This window comes from Hydra vulgaris, chromosome 04 (genome assembly GCF_038396675.1).
Source record: "Hydra vulgaris chromosome 04, alternate assembly HydraT2T_AEP".
Taxonomy (NCBI): domain Eukaryota; kingdom Metazoa; phylum Cnidaria; class Hydrozoa; order Anthoathecata; family Hydridae; genus Hydra; species Hydra vulgaris.
In genome coordinates, this window is record NC_088923.1 from 20987514 (window position 1) to 21010000 (window position 22487).

Below are 22487 nucleotides of genomic sequence, written 5' to 3' on the forward strand. Positions count from 1 at the left end.
GGCTTGAGTTGTTGTGAGAGAATCATTGAGAGGGAATAAAAGATTCCATGCCTGCCTGAATCCAAGAAGTTAAGTAAGAAGCACATTTGTAAGCGCCAGTCAAATAATTTCTACCTAAGGGCCATCACAAAGAAAATTACAGAAACAGTCCCAGTCAGCTTTAAGGTAGTTGTAAGAAGTACGATGATAGGGGGGTTCTGATGATGAAGAAGAATGAGATAATAGTTTTAGAGAGATCAAACCCTGATCAGAAGCACCTAAGGGTAAATGTGGAGAAACTGAGCACTGACTAGGATCAGAAATGAGATGTAAGGCAAGTAGAGAAGGTAAATGATTCAGATTGTCTGGAAAGTGAGTTGTAAAGTTAATTGTTTGTGTTAGAGATTGAGAAAGACAAAAGTTGTGGTCCTTAACACCTGCAGAGTCACTGACACAGAAGCCAGCCATTCAACTTGATGAGCATAAAAGTTATCAATAACAATGATATTGGCTGAAAAATAAAGAGAAAGGGCTTGGTCAATTTGAGCAGAAATAACATTGAAAAGAGTGCAATCTTGAGATAAAGTAGAGCGATATAGAACAAAGAGAAAGGTGATAGAGTGAAGTGATACTAAACAAAGGACATAAATGAATATTCTGTGAACTCAAACCTAGTTTCCCACAAATGGGTGAACTCTTATGAATTAAATGCCCAGGCCAAACATGTGACTAATGGAGTCTTAATGAATTAAAGGTAAATAACTATTAACACTAAGATCACAAGATGAGACAGTTGAACTCAAATTAGTCTTACAAAGAACAAGTAGGTCTGGTTAACTTTGCAAGAGGTAAGACTAAACAGAAGAATAGTTACTTTGAAGACCAAAAGTATTGGATGACAATGGTTTTTTGCGTTTTATAGTTTTAAATACTTTAGTCATTTTTTAAGTTAGTTAAAGAACTTGACTCAAAACAGTAGTAGATAGTACTCAGTACACTATTCAAGAGTCCAAACAATTGCCTCATTACTATTAAAAAACCCTAAGCTGTTACAAAGGACACCAAATGTGGCCTTAACAATGCACACCAAAAGTACAAATAGGGACCCCATCCATGCACACCATGGCACCTTTAGTACTCTGATATTTTACAGCTGTTGATGGAATCAGCCTCTCTGAGAGCTACCACAGAGTTTGGGAAACCTGACTACCAGCTGGTCTCAGAACCATAAAACTGAGTTTTAGAGCTGTACCCTCATTAGGAGATAATAGAATGAGTTGCTTAGTAATAAAAACAGAGACATAACCAAAACCCATGCAACTATTCAAGAAGATACAGCATTCAACATCCTAAACTGGAAACAATGTATTATAAATATATCTACGCCAGCATAATGGATAAAGAAGGGGTGCAAAGCTGATCAACAGATACAATCTGTTTACGTCTTTTTAAGTCTTTGCCTCGGAGGCCTTCTACTAGACAGTAGCCAGATGCATTTAACATCTGCCTAAGATGAGTATTTTTATCGAGACACCATTTCTAGCCTTTACTCAACCAAGAGCTCCAAGACAGGTGGTGTTAAGTCAGAGTTGGTATCTCTTAGTCTTTGCCTGAAAAAGTGTATCCTATAATGCAGCAGGACATGAAACAGGTTGTACTGGGTTACATGTTACCAGTAGCAGGATAATCGGACCTGACTGAAACACCAGTGGGCACAAAATATATTTTAGATGTCTTAAAATCTTGTTAATACAATATATTATATTAATCATAAATATGCTTAAAAATAAAAAACATATAATTTTCTAAATTTGAAACACAAAAACAAAAAAACAAAAATCTGAAGCTTTTATTTTGTGAGACAGTGAGACACCACTTTACTCTATTAAAAATAAATGTCAAATACTTGAATACATACTGTGAATTTCATAAACGACAGAATTTTAACTAGCATTCCTTGCATAAGCTTGAAGTCTCCATCTGGTAACAAACCATGTACAAGTTTTTGGTTCGCCTTAAAGTAAACAAGATAATGTTTATAATGGTTGATGAATTAAAGAGGAAAAAAAATGAGTACATTTTTATTTTTAAAGAGAAAGAAAATATTAGTACCTCGTTATTTTCAAGAAGCAAGCCTATTAAAATGGCTGTATAAGCAGCAACATGACTATCTTCCATGTGTTTATGAGCTTTGTTTAATGCTAATATAAATAAAAAATTATAAAAAGAGTTTAAAAATTTTGAATATAAATTATGAAAACAATTATAAAAATTTATTTTCATAATTATAAACAACAACAGAAAAATATCAACCTACCTATAAAAATTGTTTTCCATGCTCCAATTTTAAATGTTATTTACTTAAGTATTACTCACCTTGCTCACATGAATATTGTTTACCATAATGTTATTTACATAAATGTTGTTTACCTGAACATTGTTTATGTTTACCTCAAGGTACTGCCTTATTTTCAGGCAGTATAAGCAGTTTTTTTTTATTTTTGAGTTTATCTTAGTCGCAGAGCCTTGAAGAAAAAAAAAACTAATTTCAAAGCTCTCGAATCTGGTGTTTTCTATTTTGTAAATGTTAAGTCATAATTATGTAAAATGATGTATGTCAACATAAGACTCAATTACCTTATCATAGAAAATCAATAAACATAAAATTGAAGTTTAGCGAACAACAAAGCAAGAAATTTTAAAACTATGATTCTGAGCACCATGATCACTTAGGGGGACTGTGTTGAGCACCATGATCACTTGGGGGGACCGTGTTATGCACTATGATCACTTGGGGGGATCGTGTTGAGCACCATGATTGCTTGGGGGGACCGTGTTACATTTTTTATTCTGAGAGCAACTATAAAGATTAAACAAAAATGAGAAAATGAAAAAACGAAAACTTTTTGTTGTTTGAAGTTTTTTTACTTATGTTAGTTTAAGTTTTACTAAAACTAGTTGAGTAAATTTTAACTAATAGTTTAGCTAACACAAACTTTTTAGCTAACTAGCCGAAAAAAAATGTTTTTGACTTTTTTTTAAAAAACTTTTTTCTAAACTTTTGTCTAAACATTTGTTTTGACTTAAGTTGATTACCTAACTTTTTCAAATACTTACTCTAATAATCTTTACTCTTCTTTTTTAAATATTTACTTAAATATTTATTTTAAATATTTATTATTTAAATATTTACTAATATTTATTTTTAAATATTTTCTAAATATTTACAATGAAAATTAATTGACTAACTTTTTTCTAAGTATTTGCTTTGAAAGTTAATTGACTAACTTTTTAATTTGAATAAAATTTGTTGGTTTTTATAGTTCAACTTTCTCTTTCAACACTATACTACAAAAAAAAACCTTGAAACCCACTGCAAGAAAAAAACAAGATAAATGCTGTTATTTCATAGTGGCGTCACCTCAAAAAATAGAAAAAATCTTGTTCTTTTTTATAACAAAATTGCTTTTTACAAATTGAGCTAAAAATATAGTCTACTATAGTAAAAATGAAAATTAGTTGACTAACACCAAGAAACTAAAAATTCAACATAATTTAAGCTAAAATATTAGTCAGCCTAATTTTAGCTTTTAGTTAGTCAGCTGAACTATTTAAGCTGAACTAAAATTTAATTAATTTTAGTTCAACTATTTTTAGACTTATTATTTTTACACTTATTTTAATCAAGTTTAGAATTTTAGTTTTGGTCACCTAATCATGAAAACCTCTCTCTTATAATAATTTTTAAATACAGTTTAATTTCTCAAAAAAAAAAAAAAAAAAAATGCAAACAAGCAAAACTGAAGTAGAAAGAAAACATAGAAACCATAAAAAGTCTTAAAGGTAAATAATTTATTCACACTTAAACTTAGATTAATTATGATTAATTATTTCTTTTTGCTAAGCGTAAACAAATAATGCAAACATTAAATATTCTTATGATTTTAAATTAATCTATATTAAAATCAAAACTATGAAAACAAACTGAAAAAGATTATTCATGTCTTTTACAATTGCATTAAAAAAAACAACAACCCACCTTAAATATGAAAGTTACAGAAATTTATATATGTAACTTTAGTTTTACTAATAAAATAAATGCTGTAGAAAAAACATACTATTTTGTATATCTTGTTTTTCGGAAGCATTTAAAGCCCCATGACGAGATACAATTTGTTCTGCTTTTTTTTCATCTGTTTTAAACTGCATTTGAGGAACTACTTGCTGTTCAGTTTCTATAACTGTATCATCAAAGCGATCACCACAAACAAGAGCAAACTCATCATCTTCATAATGCAATGCTGCATCTCTTTCACCTACCAAAAAAAAAAAAAAAAAAAAAAAAAAAAAAAAAAATTTGAAAAATAATAAAACTTTAACAGTTTCTAGGGAGTATTCACTTAATAAAGATGATTATGACAATGATGAAATATGTTGATGAGCAGAAGAGATTGAACTTGATGGCAGTAAAAATTATATTTATGATAAATGTTATCATACATATTATAGTTTTGTTACATAACAAAATATTTTAAACTATATGAAAGAAATTAAAAAGTAATTAATCTTTAATAATACTCTCATTGACTGAATGTGTTTATCTCAAGTACCTAATCGGTAAAAAAAAAAAAATTGTAAGCATTCACTTCTCCAAGGCAGAGGGGGCCACTACAGTCAAGAAGGTTGAAGTCCTTTTTATTTTTTTTTTACTTTTTATTAATTGAATGCTACAGTCCTCATTCAATTAATTGAATGCTACAATCCTCATTCAATACACAAACCTAGACAATGACGTTGCATTAAAAAACTAGCTAAGCAAGGTACTAGCAGAGATATGATGGGAATTGAACTCAGTACTTCTTGCTTATGAACAGAGCACTGCATCACTACACCATTACTGCCTTTTGCATTAACTCAGTCAGAAAATAATAAATGGTAATGTTAAGAAAAATTATATATAAAGTAATGATACTTCCAACAGGGTGTTAGCCAGCCTGATGGCACCGCGTATAACGCGGCACTCCCAATTTTTTTAAATTTCCCAAAAGGTTATTAACAGGCTTAGATTTAAAGTGTTATGCAAGACTCATAGAAATACTTAATACTCGAAATGAAGAAAACAATTTAGTTGATCGAGAAAAATTACTTTCTTTACAAGAAAAAAAGCATAGCAAGTCATTCATTCAAAAATAAAATAAAACTTTATTTTTTAACTGACGATGTTGATCTTTAGTTTCTTCATTTTGCTTATTACAAAGATTTTAGCATAGTATTTATTCAAAAAATGAATTTTGTGGAGGTAAATGCCATTTCGAAATTACTTTTAAAAAAAGATAAAAAAAGTTTTTTATTAAGGTAATTAAAAATACTGCTAGTAAACTAAATTTACTTGTAACACATTTTAGTGTAAGCATTTTAATATTAATTAAGTTAATAAATCATTAGTGCTTATAAATGTTAAAAATTATTTGCAATTTTTACAATTTTTTTTTAAATTTATAAATCAAAAAAGTTTAATAAAAAAAATAAAAGAAGTTTAAATTAGTTATTACAAAATTTACACATACTTAAGTTACAACTTAGAGAAATTTGTCGCTAATATTTACTTGCGTGGTCATTAATCTCCCCCGGCTGTGGTTGCTTATTGAATTTAATTCTAAAATACCATGAAGCAGTGAAAGTTCTTACCACTAACTTTTTATTCGACCGAAATTCTATTCGATTAAAAAAAATTCACTTAAAAGACATTGACGCTCTATTTGTCTAAAGCAACAAAATCTTTTTTAACAACGAAAATTTTTAATTTTTAACATACTATTTGAAAAAAGTTCTATTCTATTGAAAAATGTTTCGCTTCAAAGACCTTAATATTTTTGAAAGACTTTGACGTTCTATTAATAATTTAGATTTAAGTCAATAAAATAAAAGCGACAACAAAATGTCTTCAAATAACGGAAAATACTATTTTAAAAAGAAATATAAAAAAATTCTATCAAAAACTATTGTAACATTATTTGAGAAACACAAAGAAACAAGTGTGCAAAACTATAGTCAACAATGTACATCAATAGTAAGTGAAAGTCCTCATCAGTCTACATCCATTGTAAGCAAAAGTCCTCATCAGTCTATATCAGTAGTAAATGAAAGTCCTCATCATTCTATATCAGTAGTATACCTAAGTCCTCATCAGCCTACATCAGCAGTAAGCGAAAACAATGTATATACAGTTCCTTTAACTTCAGTTCTTGGAAAAAAAAAAAAAAAGGAAGTCAAACCAGAAAAGTATGAGGTGTTATTTCTAAATTTTTTTTATTCGTCATCAAAACAAGGTTGGTTTTCTAAAGTTTGCATATCATTTGCCCCTGGAAAAAAAAGTAATCGTGCATTTATTGAAAACCCCGGCAAATTTGCAGATCACCTGTCGGAGCGTGCTAACGATCACTTAAACACGCATAGGCATACTATAGCTTTAAAAAATAAACAAGCTTTTGATGAAATGGCTAAGCAAGACTCGAATATCTGGAAAATGCTACGTGAAAATACTCTTGCAAAAGAAACATTTAAAACAAGTAACTCTCACTTCGTTATTAAAACCTTCTTTCGAGTCATGCATTTGTTAATCATGAAAAACTGGGCACACACTCATAATTTTTCAGACATTATTGAACTTATTGCTGTGTGTGGTTGTAAGGAAGTTAAGGCGCATATTTTGTCTAGCCACGCAAATGCAATATACATGTCTCTGGAATATATTGTTAGTATATAAATATTATCTTTGATTTTGTCAAAAATCCTTTACTCTAGTCACTTAGAAATGGTGGGAGTTTTTCTTTTTTTTTGGATGAAACTTCTGATATTACTTCCATTGAACAGTTAACTATACATGCCACTTTTGAACACAGTGGCATCATAAAAGAACATTTTATGGGAATAGTTCTTTCAAGTAAACTCACCAGTTCTAGTCTATCAGCTCCAAATGTTTTTGATGTTATTCAAAATTTTTTTAGAGCTAATAATATCTCATTTAAAAATGCTCGCTTTACTTGTATGGACACAACAAGCTTTAAAAAAAGGTATAAAAGGAGGTTTAAAAGCCTACATCGAGGATGCTGTGCCACTGTGTATTTGGGTTGGGTGTACAAGTCATAAACTCGCATTATGCTTTAAACATATTTTAAAGGACTTTCCTACTATTATGGAGGTAGATATTTTTTTAATTAACATATGGAAGTTTTTTAAGTACCGCACACTAGCCATGCATTTGCTGCAGGAATGCTCCAAAATCTATGGAGAACTAGAAACCATAGTTCCAGTGTGTCCAAGTGTAACTTGTTGGACTGTACACAATTGAGCTTGTTTAATTGTGTTCAAAAGTTATAAACCGATTTTACAAGCTTTGTCAACATGCTATACCAAACAAAAGAAGCAGAAGCACTCGGGCTATTTATACAAGCGAGTTCACAATCTAATATTGCAACAATATTAATGCTCTTAGATGTGTTTGAAGCAATTTGCCCACTTGTGCTAGAACTACAAAGTTCGCAAGTAGGAATTAGTCTCAGCTACATTCCAACATATGTCAATCAAGCTAATCATAGTTTAGATGATTTAATTTCGGGTACTCAACGAAAAAAAAAACTTCACTGAAAAATTTTTTATTGAAATGAAATTAGTGATTGATGAAATAACTTTTTTGTAACCAGCCACAAGCCGATTAAAAAAAAATAAAAACTTTGACCTAAGTGAGTTTGAGTTAAACATTTTTAGATCTTTTGTTAACAGTTTTAAAAGTGAATTAAAAAACACTTTTATGCAAATGGAATTTTGGCAATCGCTTTCGATTTTTGACCCAAGACGATTGCCTAAAACACTCAGCCAACTGTCTAGTTATGGTAAAGAAAGCTTAGAGTAACTCATAACTCACTATGGCAGACCAAAAAGCAGTAACAAATTTGGAGCATTACACATTCAAGTTCCACATATCTCAGAAACCGAGACAAAAAACGAATTTGAAAGTTTCAAAATTATGTTATTTACTAAACGCAGAGAATGGGAAAACAGCATCGATATACGTATATCGAAAAATAAAGATCAAGAAGAGTCAATAATTTAATTAAGTCAAGAAACAATTTTGCGTCTCAAGAGTTATGGAAAGTGATTAATAATGACCCTGTTTTGATAAGTGTTTATGCTAATTGTATGTTTTTAAGTTACTCATTATATTTTCTTTGAGTGTAGCTTGCATTGAAAGATTTTTTTTAAATCAAAAATACTTAAAAACCGTCTTCAAAATCAGTTAAGCCAAAGCACGTTAGAAAGCTTGATGATGTCGAGAAATGCTTGTTAAAAACACGCATGGTGATAGTAAACGACTGGGGCTGTGGCTGGGACTAGGTTTGATAACACATAGCCGCGACCGGGGCCAGGTTTATGACCAAGGCTGTATAAATATTGATAGATCCTATAAAAATGTTATTTTTAACTAAAATTTATGATATGAGTTATAATTAAAAACAATACTTTTATAGGATCTATTAATATTAATGCAGCCCCGGTCATAAACCTGGCCTGTTTATAATTTTATAATATAAAAGTTATATTATAAAATTAGCTTGCAAAAATATGAATATCTGTGTAAATATAAAAAAGGTTAAAAAAAGATTCTACATAAATTTTATTTTAAATAAATTATTAAAACTTTCCTTATAATGTATGTTGTTTTTAAAGACAGTCGTCATTTAAAAAATGGTTTTCGCTATTAAAAAGCAACATAAACGTTAAAATTAGAGAAATGTTAAAAAAGTTCTGTTGTAAAAATTTAAATTTTACACTTATAATAAAAAAGTAAATGAATAAGAAAGAATTTCTATATTTATAGATATACACGCTCTAAATAATCATTTAAACTTTTTTGAAAAATATAATATATTTTTCTATAATATTAAATATTACTTAAAATAATATTTCTTTTAATTATTATTTAAAAGCGAATTACCCAATTAAAGGAGATCAAAGTATCACATCATTAATTATTTATTTGCAAATAAAAGATCATTGTTGTTTTCTTGCTAGCAAAGAAAAGACACGATTGCTAAGAAAGAAACAAGTTGATAATTAATCTTTTTTTAAATTTTGCATTTATAAAATTTAAATTTTTTGTATTTTCATTATATTTTATATATTTTATTAGTACTGGGTATTGGTGCAACAAGATTTGCCTGGAAAATTTTGTTATGTGCAACCTTTTTTTTTTTATTTTTTATTTTTACTCACCAGCCAACAGCAACCTAAATTCCCAACATTATGAAAACGCTGTATAAATTTTATTCATGGATAACTTCCTGTCCAATCATATGTTTAGAATGTAACTTTTAAATATTTCTGAAGAATATTTTTATTTGCTATTACCTACTTTATCATTTGATTTGAAAAATCACCATATAAACTAGAATGCATTAATTTAGTAAATTTTCAAAATGAGCTTTTAATAAAATTAAAATTTTGACACATTTTTACAATGTTTATTTGCAGCTACTATTGGCTACTATGGCTATTTGTGGCTACTGTTGAAAATTTTTAATTTTGCTATCCAAAACTACTCAAACAAATTTGAGCTTTTGTTAACTTTTCTCTCCAAATTTGGTGCATTTTACTTTAATTTAAATGAATTTAATTTAAATGTTTATGTAATAATATAAATTTCACTCTAATTTAAATGTACTATGTTAATATAGATGTAATCATGGAAAAGATTTAAAAAAATTTATTAAAAACTTTTCCTATTAAATAAATAATAAAGCTTTAAATCAACAACTTACGATTTTCATCTTCTAACTTGTCAAGCTCCTCCATAAGATCGCCTTCTTTGCACATTTCTAAACGTACTAAAAAAAGTTGCATAAGTGCTTCTACTGCAGTAAAATTGTCTATGTCTTCACTTGATTGGCTTTCACAGCAAGCAGGTGAAAATGTAGCATTTAAAAAGCTGACATTCTGTTGGCTGTGCTCTACAAGGTTAATTAACAATCCAAGACTCTATATTTAAAAAAATTAATGATTATTATTCTGCTCTATATAAACTCAATAATTTTAAATATACAATAAATAATTTTAAAAATAAAACAAACAAAAAATACTTTACCACTGCAACAAAGTTAAACTTGCTTTTTTCAGGAAGATATTGTGGTATATGAAGGGCACACCTCAACACACAATTAAGGCTACCATCTTCTTTACATATAATCTCACAACCAGAAGCTAAAACCATTTAACAAGAATAAATTTATATATATATATATATATATATATATATAAAATACATTTTTTTATTATTAATTAAAATTAATCATAGCTACTATAGCTATATTACATTTATACATACATACATACATACATACATACATACATACATACATACATACATACATACATACATACATACATACATACATACATATTAGGGTGTGTCGATTTTTAAGGTAAAATGAACTTTTTATAATTTCGAAAAAAGAGTAGTGAAAAAGTATAACTTCGCCATTTTTTAAGAAAAGTGATATTTTCAAAAATGAAATCATTTTATTGTTTGCTTGGTAAATTTTGATTCTTAATTCAATTATTTTGGTTATTACCAATAATTCGCAAGTTTTCATTTTTTTCTTTAAACAGTATTTAATGCGTCATAAATACGGACCAAAAGGAAAGCTCCGGAAACATTTTGACATAAAAATGTCAAAAAGAACAAGGAATGCATTATCTATTAAAATGAGCAATCTTGTAGGAGGTGGAAAAGAACTTTATACATCTGAGCTTCCAACAGCTAGAGATATGCTAAGATATGGTATATTTTTAAGAGAAATTAATGATAAAAATGTTAGAAACTATACTGTAGATCATCTAGTTACTGATATGTTACCCGCTTTACTTGGCCAATGGTTGAAAGCAAATGCACTTTTTACATATCCTGTTATTATTCATGAAAAAACATTTTTCAAAAAACTTAAGTGTTTATGGAAATCAGCTGTTGATTTTAGTATTGGACGTGGTAAAAAAGCTGAAAAAGAAAGATTTAGATTAAAGTTAGACAATCTTGTGGACATCTTATTTTGCAAATGTAAACTAATCCTTTGTACAGAGTACAAATGTGATTCAGAATGTATGGAAAAAATTCATATAAAATGTAAATGTAAGAGAGATGAAAAAATACCGATTTTAGAGCTTCAGTTCATCCACTATCAGAGGACTAAAATTGGCAGTTTTAGAACTTTCCATATTGGTGGTGCAGATAGGAAAGAATCCAAAAGAATTAAAATAAAACAACAAAAACAAAGAACAATGAAAGTAAATAAAGAAGATAAGGTAACTACTTAAGTAGAAAGCTTGAACAACTACATCACATACTCAAACATATGTATGTGTATATATATATTATATTATATTATATATATATATATATATATTACTTATTTTACAGCCAGATGAAACATTCAATCAAATAGAACAAATCAATTGCATGCACAAGAATGAATCCTTATCTCTAAAGTAAAGTTTAAAATTCCTAGTTGCATACAATATTAGTTTAAATACATATTAAAAATATAAACAATTTATTTAATTTTTTAGGATTATGAGTATAGTGAAAATGTTCAAGCAATTTATATAAACAGCTGCTCTTCATCATTTAAAGATGGCAGTGGTCAGAAAACAATCCAAAGTGATAATCAAACTCAATGTAAATTTTCTCTGAATCAAACATGTTCAGTTTATAATACCATGAGTATTGAAAATATTGCTCTGGAGTATGAGACACCATACAAGTTTAAGAGAAACTGCTGAAATAGCTACAGCAACTTTGATAGATGCAAAGATTATAAGCAAGAGTGATTGCCATCTTATTATAGATCATAACAAGGTAAAAAGGGCTCAGAAAAAATTGGCAAAAGAATTAAACAATCAGTTTGAGGTAGACCTAGAAAAAAACCCTGTGTCATGTCTTTTTTTTGACGGGAGAGTAGATGCCACAAAAATGTTTATAGAGGTAAATGAAAGAAGTTTTCCTAGTCTGATTAAAGAAGAACATTACTCAGTTGTAAAAGACCCTGGTGGTGACTATCTTTTTCATTTTGTTCCAGATATGACCAATAATAAAAAGAATTCTGAAGTTATTGCAGATCACATAGTTGACTGGTTAAACAGGAAAAATCATAATCAAAATCTCATGGCTATTGGAGGAGTTAGCACAAATGTCAATACTGGTTGGGCAGGCGGAGTCATGCAATGGGTAGAAAAAAAATTAAATAGAAGATTAGTTTGGATTGTTTGTGATCTACATACTAGTGAATTAGGGTTAAGACATTTAATTGAACATTTAGATGGTCCAATGCTTTCTCATAATAAATGGTCAGGACCACTTGGGAAAATGCTTGACACAGCAACTGGGATTGAAATCAATACCAACTTTGTTAAAATAAATTTAGGCCCTCCTTTGATTTATCTCAGTCAGAAGATTGTAAAGGATTTAAGTACTGACCAAAGTTATGCTTTTCAAATTTGTGAAGCAATAAAGACTGGAGATCTGCCTATCAAGTTAGCAATGCTGGAAATTGGACCAGTCTGTCACAGTAGATGGCTAACAACAGCACTTCGATTTTGCAGAATTTGGGTGTCTAATCATGGCCTTACTGGTACAAATCTAGATAATTTAGAAATAATTGTGAATTTTATTGTTAGTGTTTATATACCTAACTGGTTTAATATAAAAGTTCATTCAAGTTGGGTTGAAGGACCTAGACATGTCTTGTATCAACTAGAGTTACTTAGAACTCAGAGTAACAATGTTTTAGATATCGTTATGCCAACAATTAGACGATCAGCGTGGTATGCACATTCTGAAGCAATTTTACAATCCATACTTTGCAGCAAAAATGCAGAAGAAAGAAAAGAAGCTGTAAACAGAATTCTTACTATACGAGGAATAGGAGATGAGGTAACTCAAGTTGGAGATGGTAGTCTCAGAGTAAGAAGAACACCAGAAATAAATCCTAATGCTAAACAGCTATCAGGCCTTATAACATGGAATTTAAGTGTTACTGAGCCTCCACTTACCTGCCCTCTTACATCTGCCACAATCAAAGAGTTTTTAAACTATCCAATGGAAGTTCCTCACTGGAATTCTCATACGCAGTCAGTTGAAAGATGTGTCAAATTGGTAACTGAAGCTGCAAGCCATGTTTACACACATGAGCGAAGAGAATCATATATACGTGCTCAGCTTGTAGGTAGACATTTAATGTCATGAAATAGAAGCAAAAAAGATATGGCAACCCTCGTAAAAACTGTAGGGAAGTAGATAAAGACTTTCAAAAATGTTTAAATAGCTAAAACTTTGACCTTTATTGTTATAGATACTTTTTCATTTTTTTACTCTTTTCCTACGCCTATGCATGGTGTACGACGTACACCATGTGAATTGATAAAAAAAGTTATCAGCGCTATTCCATAAACAAATTTAAATATAATGACTAATGTCTAAAACAACCAAAAATGTGAAATATTGAAATCAAAATTTACCGAGCTAGCACTTATTAGAATTTGGTTTTGAAAGTTTTCCTGTAGTTAACTAATTGTAAACTTACATTTTTTCACTACTCTTTTTTAATATTTGAAAAAAAAAAAAATCGACACACCCTAATACATATAGATACATACTAGATACATACATACATACATACATGCATACATAAAACTTAATTTTAAATCAAATCATCCCTTTTTTATAATGAAAACTCACAACAAAGTTTTATGGTAATAATGCTTTTATAAATAATTAATGCTTCAGTTAACAGGTTGAAATAACGCTATTTTGAAAAACAGAGTTTGGATTAAATACGGAAGTTTGTCAAAATTAAAATAATTTTAGATATTTCATATTTTTGAACACAGCAGCTTTTGATTAACTTTTTAAAATGTTTTATATAACATAATTAATTTTTTATAAAATTATAAACATAAAAAAAATGTAATTTAAAATTTTTTTGGTAATATTACTCCCTAATGCTTTGTAGCGCATCAAGACGTTTTTAAAAATTACTTTAAAAAAATTATCAAATGATAATGATAGTTATTTAAATTGCTAAACAGGTTATTAATGTTTATTCATTGCAATAACTTCTCAAATGGTACCAAAATTTTTGAAAAAGATTTAATAAAAAAAAGTTTAATAAAAAAATTGAATGAGGGTAAAAAAAAAAAAAATCAAAGAATAATGTTTTTAAAAAAGAAAATAATAAAATAAGAATTAAAAAAAACTTTAAATAATGTATATAAAAGGCAACCATTGGATTTACCATGAAATTAAATAAAAGCTGTGTAATATAGATTATGCCATAAAACACGTGTCAACAAAGTGAATGAAAAGTAGCTTATCATAATCAATAAAAATATTTTAAACGATTTTTCTAAATATTTCAGTCTAAAATAATTTATAAATTATGAATATTTATTATTTCCAAATACATCTGGGTTGTTATTTTTTAAAACTAAGATTTTTTTAACTGGTCAACCTTGACCGGCAAGAACTCATTTTGGGAAGTCAACATCGCCTGAAATTTTGATCATTTCAGGCGGCATTTCACACTTACAATTTATTATCTATAGTATTGTATAATAACAATGTCATATAAATTACTTTTTAATATTATAATATATTAATAAAATTATATATATATATATATATATATATATATATATATATATATATATATATATATATATATATATATATATATATATATATATATATATATATGCACACAAATATAAAAGCACATTTGTATAAGCAATCTGATATACTAATTTCATTAGTGTATTATACACTTTATCAACTTATTAACTTTAAATCAAATTAAAACAAAATTATTAAATTAAAATCGTTTTAAATTTATGCTACTTTTTTTTCTCTGAGTATCAAAAAAATTTGCAGTAAAGATACAGACATGATTGGGCAGCAATAGACAGCAGTTGGGTAGCAGTTAGCCTGTATGCTGGTTTGCAAATATTTATAACATTTTTTGATTTTATTTATAACTCTCGGCATTTGTTTATAATTTTTGTTTATAATAACTTGTATTTAAATAACAAATTTGTTATTTAAATTACATTGTTATTTAATTAAAAAAATGAAAACACAACCATTTTCATGGGATAGATCTGTCATTATTTTCAGTGTCGAAAACAAGCAGTTCTGCATATCAACATTAAAGTCATTTGCCAAATCAATTTGATGGGATAAAGTGTTGATAGATCTAACAAAAACAATACAAATGTTACCCAAATTTCTCTATTAAAACATGTTATACTTTTTGTTTTTAACTATTACCTAATGCAGGATTCAAGCAAGATTCCATTTCGATAACTGACCAAATAATTCTGATTATTAGGAGTTTTTATAATGATCTAAAGTTCAAAATAATTTATTTAAAAAAAACATATTTCACCATCTAGTATATAATCATGTTTACATTATTTTTTTGAACAAAGCAGACTTACATCTTCAAGGAAGTTAAGATAACGATCTTTAGCATGATAACTTTTACTATGCTCTTTGTTTTTTTGAATACACTTGCTAAATTCGTAGACTAAAATAAACCAAACATTTTAAGTACATCAAAATATAAAAATGTACTTGGTCTGTAATATTAATGGTAAACTAAATCTATTGTTAAAAAGTTTTGTAATAAAAAAACAAAACTAAATTGTTTAATTTTGTACAAGGAAGAAGAGAACCATTTGAATCAATTAAAAGCATTAACATCTCATAAACATAAAATTAAATTTAAAAAATTTTTAATACCTAAAACTGTTAGCTACAATATTTTAGTTAATAAACTACCAATTGAAGCAGGTAAGGCTCCTAAGCATGGTAAAGGCAACTTACCTAGGAGATTAGAAATCATGATATAAGACCTACTTTAAATGTAAATAAAGAGATTCAAACGGTTGTAAAAATGTGTCTTAATTCCTCCAATGTCATATTTAAATAAAAAAATGGCATTATGAAACCTTTTCAAACCACACAAATGTGGAATCATTTGCCATTAATTTAATGTCTGATACCAGTTAACGTTGTATGAAATTAAATAAAATGTTAATCATTAATATTAAATTATTATTCTTAAAAACACTGTATTTAACTGCCAGGTTGCCATAGCATTAAAAAAAATATTTGCTTATATAAGAGCAAAAGCCTAAAATTTACAGAACAGACAAATGACAAGTTTTAACTTATATGTTTAACAACCTCTACTTTTTTTACTTTAACACTAGATAGAGAAGTTATTATCATTAAAGTTAACCTCTATGTTACCAAAGGTTACAAAGGTTTTAACAATTCTAACATAAAAATTTAAATGTTAAAATATAAATAATACAAATTATAAACAAAAATACCTGTGCAAAACAATGTACTAAGTTAATTTTGAACCAAAATAAAAAACCTAGGTGCTATCATTTTAATCTTGATTTCTGTTATTTATAACTCATATGAATCTGTTTTTTAAATAGGCAGAATTTCTCAAAATATTTTGAGCAAATCAATTATGGTGCTTTATGCAAACTTGACAACATGCAGATATAGTTATGATGTACCTTGCAGAGGGGTATGTACTTGATTATGGTACTACATGATGGGAAGTTCATGTACCTAGGGTCTCCTTGTATTTAGGGCAACCCCACTGTATTTGAAAACTATAAAGTTCTAAGTTATGCTTCTCAGTCAATAAATTAGCTATAAAATTTTGAATTTTTTAATTTTATTTTGATTCTTAGAGAGCATTGCTATGGAAAGTTATAATTGATAAACACTTTTTGATGGTCTAAAGTCAATTTTTGCCACTGGTATCAAAGATTGCTTTACAATCCTAAAAGAAATTCTTTTTTTTAAGTTCTTGTACATAATATTGTTTGGTATTTAAGAACTAAATGCAATATTCAATAAGTTTCCTTTCAACCTGGGTTTGTTAATAGATGACATTTTTCATGAGGCTATCAAGTCTTGTATCTAGGGCCCTGTAGCTTGAGCCATATGTGTGTTTCTCTGATAAAGAATTTTTTTCATAACGAGGTAGATTGTGGAACTTTGATTGGTACAGAAAAAAAAATTTTCTCACAGTTGTTTTAGGATTTGATTTTTCTTATGTATAAATTTTATGTAGCTAGAGATGTTTTATATCTAGCTCAATTTTTTATCTAGCTCATTTTTTACATAACTTTACCTCATTATTTATCAAGCACATATCAGTCATTGTAGTCATGTTATTGTCAAACAAGAAATCTCTTAATTTAACATAAAATTTGCATTCAAAATTAAATTCAACATGCAAAAAAACTTGCAAATAAATTTGTAGCTATGGTTTTGAAAAAACTAACGGTATTTAAATTGTTTGTAAATTGTTGTCAAACTTATGACTTAATTCTACAAGCTCAACATCATTTGATTTGATTTGATTTCAAATGCATATTTACCTTCAAATATTATTATTTAACCTGCTATATACTTCTATTGCATGATGTAAAAACATTAGAACTATAATAAAAATGAATGTTAAATGTATGAAATTAAAAATACTTAAAACAAATTAACTAATATCCTAATACAATCAATTAGAGATCTTATAATAAAAGAATATCTCCTTTGCAATTAATGTTCTCTCAAAGAGCTACATATACAGCATTATTATTTTATTATTATTTTTTTTAATATTATGATTTTGTAAATATTATTGTTAATTGTCGATTTTTTTTTTTTTAATTTTTCAATAAGGTATACTGTTTTCTGATTGTCTTAGATTTATTTATGTTAAAAGTAACTATTTGGTTTTATGTCTTAAAAAAAAATGTATGAGTATTTTTGCGTTTCTATTAGAATTTTAATTTATTGTGTTTTCATGTTTTCTTTTGGTGGTATGGTAAGTGATTTATTTAGTTATTTTCATTTATATTGTATAGTAGATCTACACTTTTAAAATCAAATAATCAAAAAAATATTGGTGCTTTACAAATTTGGGGATGGTTGGGTTTTGTCTATTTGTAGTAAGTCCTTTTTTACTGCAGTATGGCATAAGTCACGAGATAAAGTATAAATGGTGATGATTTGTCTGACAGGATAAACTAGTTATTAGTGCTGATCTTCATCGAAACGCCAGTAATAATAGACGCGACTCTGAGGAGATTATTACTAAATCACTAAACAAATTATGTTTACACATTAGGATTAATGTTTTTTTTGCATTATGAGGCCTTACATTGTTGTATGCATACTTTTTATTTTGCAGTCAATTTTTAGTTTTATAAGTTTTTGTTTGGTGATATATTTGTTATATATCTTTGTTCATTTTAAGTATTTGTAAAAAATTTACAATTTCATTTTAAGTGCATATAAAAGTGTTTGTTAAGTGTAAAAATTTTATTTTTTATTATTGTAAGTACTTTTTGGGTGTATTGTCTGTCTTATATATTTTAAAACATTCTTCTGTTAATCTTTATTTTCGTCTAGACAACTGTCAAAATATGCTTTGTGCAAAAATGCAAAAAATAATTCTCCTTTATTCTAATGTACTTCATTTTTCCCTCAGGCGTTCACTGCTCATGTGTGGCCATTTGGCAAATTTATATGCTAAAGTTTTTAAATAACTTCAAATATATTATTATTATGTAAAAAAAAGATTTGAACCAAGTTTTTTTGATTAAAAATAAATAATGAATGCATACCGAGAAAAACCAATTTTGTTGACTTTTTCACGCAAAATTCGGGTAGTTCAGAACGTCAGCCAAGAAAGCTATGTTTTTTCTCTAATATATTTTCCATACTATGAGAACAAATTAAGGGTGCACCAATGCCTACTTTTGACCAATGCCAATGAGTACAGGCCAATGCTGATGCATCGGCCCTGAAATTGCATACATGATGGAAATATACACTTGAATGGAAATGCCACATTCCATTCATGTGATAATGAAAACAACATTTTGAAATTTTTACTGTTGAAGTTTATTTTCCATTTATTTTTTTATTACTCTCTTGATAATTAGAGCAATAACTTCAATTGAAAAGCTCATTTTATAAATATTTACTTTTGTCATTCTTTTCAAATTAGAACAATTTTGTTTTTTATAAAGAATGAAATGTTTTTTTGAAATTAAATTATACAACATTACTTACATTAAATATTTATATATTAAACGCTTTTAATTTAATGATAAACCTTTTTATTATTCAATTTTAATATTAATGTAATGAAACATTTTGGTTGTAAAGAATAACTGAAAGAGTTTCAAAAAAACTTTGTTTAAAGCAATTTTCTCTTCCAATTCTCATTTATTCAAAGTATAGTTACAATTAAACTTTTATTTTTCTCATCTAAAAAAAAAACGAGTAAAAAAAAAAAAAATTCTATGCAACTCTTATTCATTCAAAGTTTAATTACGTGAAACTTTTCTTTCTCTTTTGTTCTTCTCTTTTATAAAAAGAGCGCACGATGAAATAAAAACTTTTCTTTCTTAACATAGAATTAAACTTAGAGATAAAATTAAATTAAAAATAAATCAACAATGAGCAATGCAACTAAAAGTCCAGTCTGGGACTATTTTGATATTGATGAAAATAATTGCTCAAAAGCATTTGTAAATTTTGCAAAATAAAAATATCAAGAGGAGGAACATCTGGCAAAAAAATGACAACATCCAATTTAAGAGGGCATACGAAAGCAAAACATACAAAAGAATAAACCTTAAAATAAAACAACACAATATCGCATAATTTTAGGGGCTTTTTATTTATTGTTTAGTCATTCTAAATAATAAGTAAATTAAGTTCAAATTAATATTTTAATATTTACAGTTGCAGTATAATAAAAAAAAAATGTTTAATGCTGAACTTTTTATTTAGTTACTTATTTTTTACCTACTTTTGTTATAAAAAGACTTCAGTACCCCTATCATTAAAATCATTTGTTTCAAATATATTTCGACATGATTATTCAAACTAAGTTTTTTTTGGATAATTAATATAAAACAATTTTTTATCAGAATCTTGATTGAAATAATAAATATTCATCATTTATTAACATTAAATATAACATAATAACAATTTATAGCAACAAACCAGCATAAAAACTTGAGGTTTTTAATATTTTTTTAAATGTTAAAATTAGAAAATAAATAACTAAACAAATAATGAAAAAATTTATGAATAAAAATAAATAAAAATTTTTCCAGAGTTTCATTTGTCAAAAGTCTATTGTGACGTCAAATACTAAAACTTTTATGAATTAAACGTGCTTAAAAGGAATCGACGAAGTCTGTAGATTGCGACGTAATAATTTAAAGACTCCGATTTTTTGAGTAAAATGGAGAAAGCAAGCTTTGACTAAAACAACAAGATTAGTTTATCTCGGTATGCATCATTGTTTATTTTTAAAAAAAGCAAGGTTCAAACCTTTTTTTTCAACATTATCTTTAATATAAACACAACATGTGTTGGGAGTTTGAGATCCCTTTAAATGTATAAAATAAAAAAGACTTAAAAACAAACTAATTAATATCCTAACACAAACAATTAATTAGAGATCTTTGTAATAAAATCCATCTCCCTTGCAATTAATGCTCTCTCAAAGAGATACATATACAGCATTATTATTTATTTATTTTGTTTTAATATTATGATTCTGTAAATATTATTTCATATCTTTTTTAGTAATTTATTGAGACTTTTTTTACCCAAACTTTTTTAAAGCGATTCCAAGTTTGACAAGCTTTACCACTACAACATTAGCCTGTACCTGTAATACTCAGAAACTAACAACTTGTTGATTTTTGAAATCTTGAAATCTTGGAATGTATTAAACTATAATTAGTTAATTAAATTCATTTAAAAAATAACATTCATTTTTAAAACAATAGAAAAAAATTTTAGCATCAACTTCACACTTATAGGGTAATTTGTGAAGGTTTGTTCAGGGTAAAATGGGGTGAGTTGTGGGATATATTAAACAACTTAAAAAAATTTAAAAACACAATTTTAAATTTGTTATTACAAACTTAACGATTCTAATGCTATAACTAATAATTTCAGAACTATCCATTTTTATCCAAAATAACAGCCTACAACCTCCATTTCAAAACTTTTATTTCTAAAACAATGTGTAGCATATTTAACTGAAATGACATTAAACCTGGTGGTTTAAGACATGACATTAAATCTAGTGGTTTTTTGACAGTGTTTATTTTTAAGCAAAACTTATATTACAATACAAGATTGAACTGAGTATCATTTTACACAAAACAACAACCTAATGTGAATTTAACATAAAAATAATTTATTTTAATAACAATAAAAAACTAAAGAAATAAAACTTATTATTCTAGTCGTACTCGTGTCAATGAGATAATCAAGACCACCGAGTTTTCTTACTTCATCTTTGAACCAGTTTCCGATTCGTTTAGAAGTAAGCAAAAGCAACGTCTCTCTGCATATTGAGGCAACCTAAAATAAAAGTTTTCAATTGAATATAAAATAGTTTAAAGCTTATGTGCTCACCATTTACTTAAAATTATTAATCATAACCACTAAATGTGTTCCGTATAAACAAATAACACTTCAAATTAAAGTAAATTCCTGTTAACTCGAACCTCCAAGGGACCAAGGAGTTCACCGGTGTTCAACTTATCAGGAGTTAACTGCAGTTTTAAAATTTTTTTTCAAGGTTGCTTATTTTCAAGTTTGAATATTTAAGGGCTTTAAATATTTTTAAATATTATTTCAAAAGTATGCATTAAAAGAAGTTAAAAAATAAACTATATAATTTATCATAAAAGTCTTACATCAATACTATCTTTATTTATATAGTTTTCTTCCAACTTTTCTAGGAGTTCCCTAGTAAAATCATTAACTGCAAATAAAATATATAAACAAAATATACAGAAAAAAAAAGAGTTTAAAGAAATATACAGAAAAATAAAGAGTTTTAGTGCACCTTTTAATAAATTAATAAAAAAATTCTATATATAAGTATAAATCTTACCTAAAATCATATTTAAAAAACCATTTCAAAACTTTTTGAGAATTTTCAAAAATTTAAATTGTAACAAAAAGATAAATTTAACCAGATTCAATTAGTTGTAATTCAGAATGATGTATATTTTTTTTGAAATAAGCAAGATTATTGGGTGGGGTAAGGTGTGTCTATATGTCAATATGTATTTTGCTGTTAAGAATCTAATGCTTATACAACAATAATATCTTTAAAATGAAAATTAGTATAAATTAGAAGTCTGACTATGTTTCTGGATTCATTTTTCTGAAGCCATGTCGCTATGGATTCATTTAGATGATCATTGAAGATGAAATGATACTATGGTTTTAATTGAAAATAATGCAGCGTAACGTTGCACATTAAATTTTTATTTTACAAACATGTCATTTTTGTAGGATGACGAATCTCTAATATATAAAACAA

The 22487-nt window shown here is 27.2% G+C and overlaps 1 protein-coding gene across 1 annotated transcript in view; it reads right to left on the reverse strand.

Annotated features, from left to right (window-relative positions):
• LOC101235892 (wings apart-like protein homolog) overlaps positions 1-22487 on the reverse strand; it is a 44812-nt gene that overhangs the window by 9225 nt on the left and 13100 nt on the right. The window contains exons 8-17 of the mRNA XM_065795752.1: positions 21853-21904; positions 21403-21514; positions 15523-15611; positions 15353-15429; positions 15166-15278; positions 10121-10236; positions 9798-10014; positions 4098-4295; positions 2092-2180; positions 1898-1993 (exon numbers count right to left, since the gene is read on the reverse strand). Coding sequence (XP_065651824.1) covers positions 1898-1993; positions 2092-2180; positions 4098-4295; positions 9798-10014; positions 10121-10236; positions 15166-15278; positions 15353-15429; positions 15523-15611; positions 21403-21514; positions 21853-21904 — 1159 coding nt within the window. The remainder of the gene's footprint in view (positions 1-1897; positions 1994-2091; positions 2181-4097; positions 4296-9797; positions 10015-10120; positions 10237-15165; positions 15279-15352; positions 15430-15522; positions 15612-21402; positions 21515-21852; positions 21905-22487) is intronic.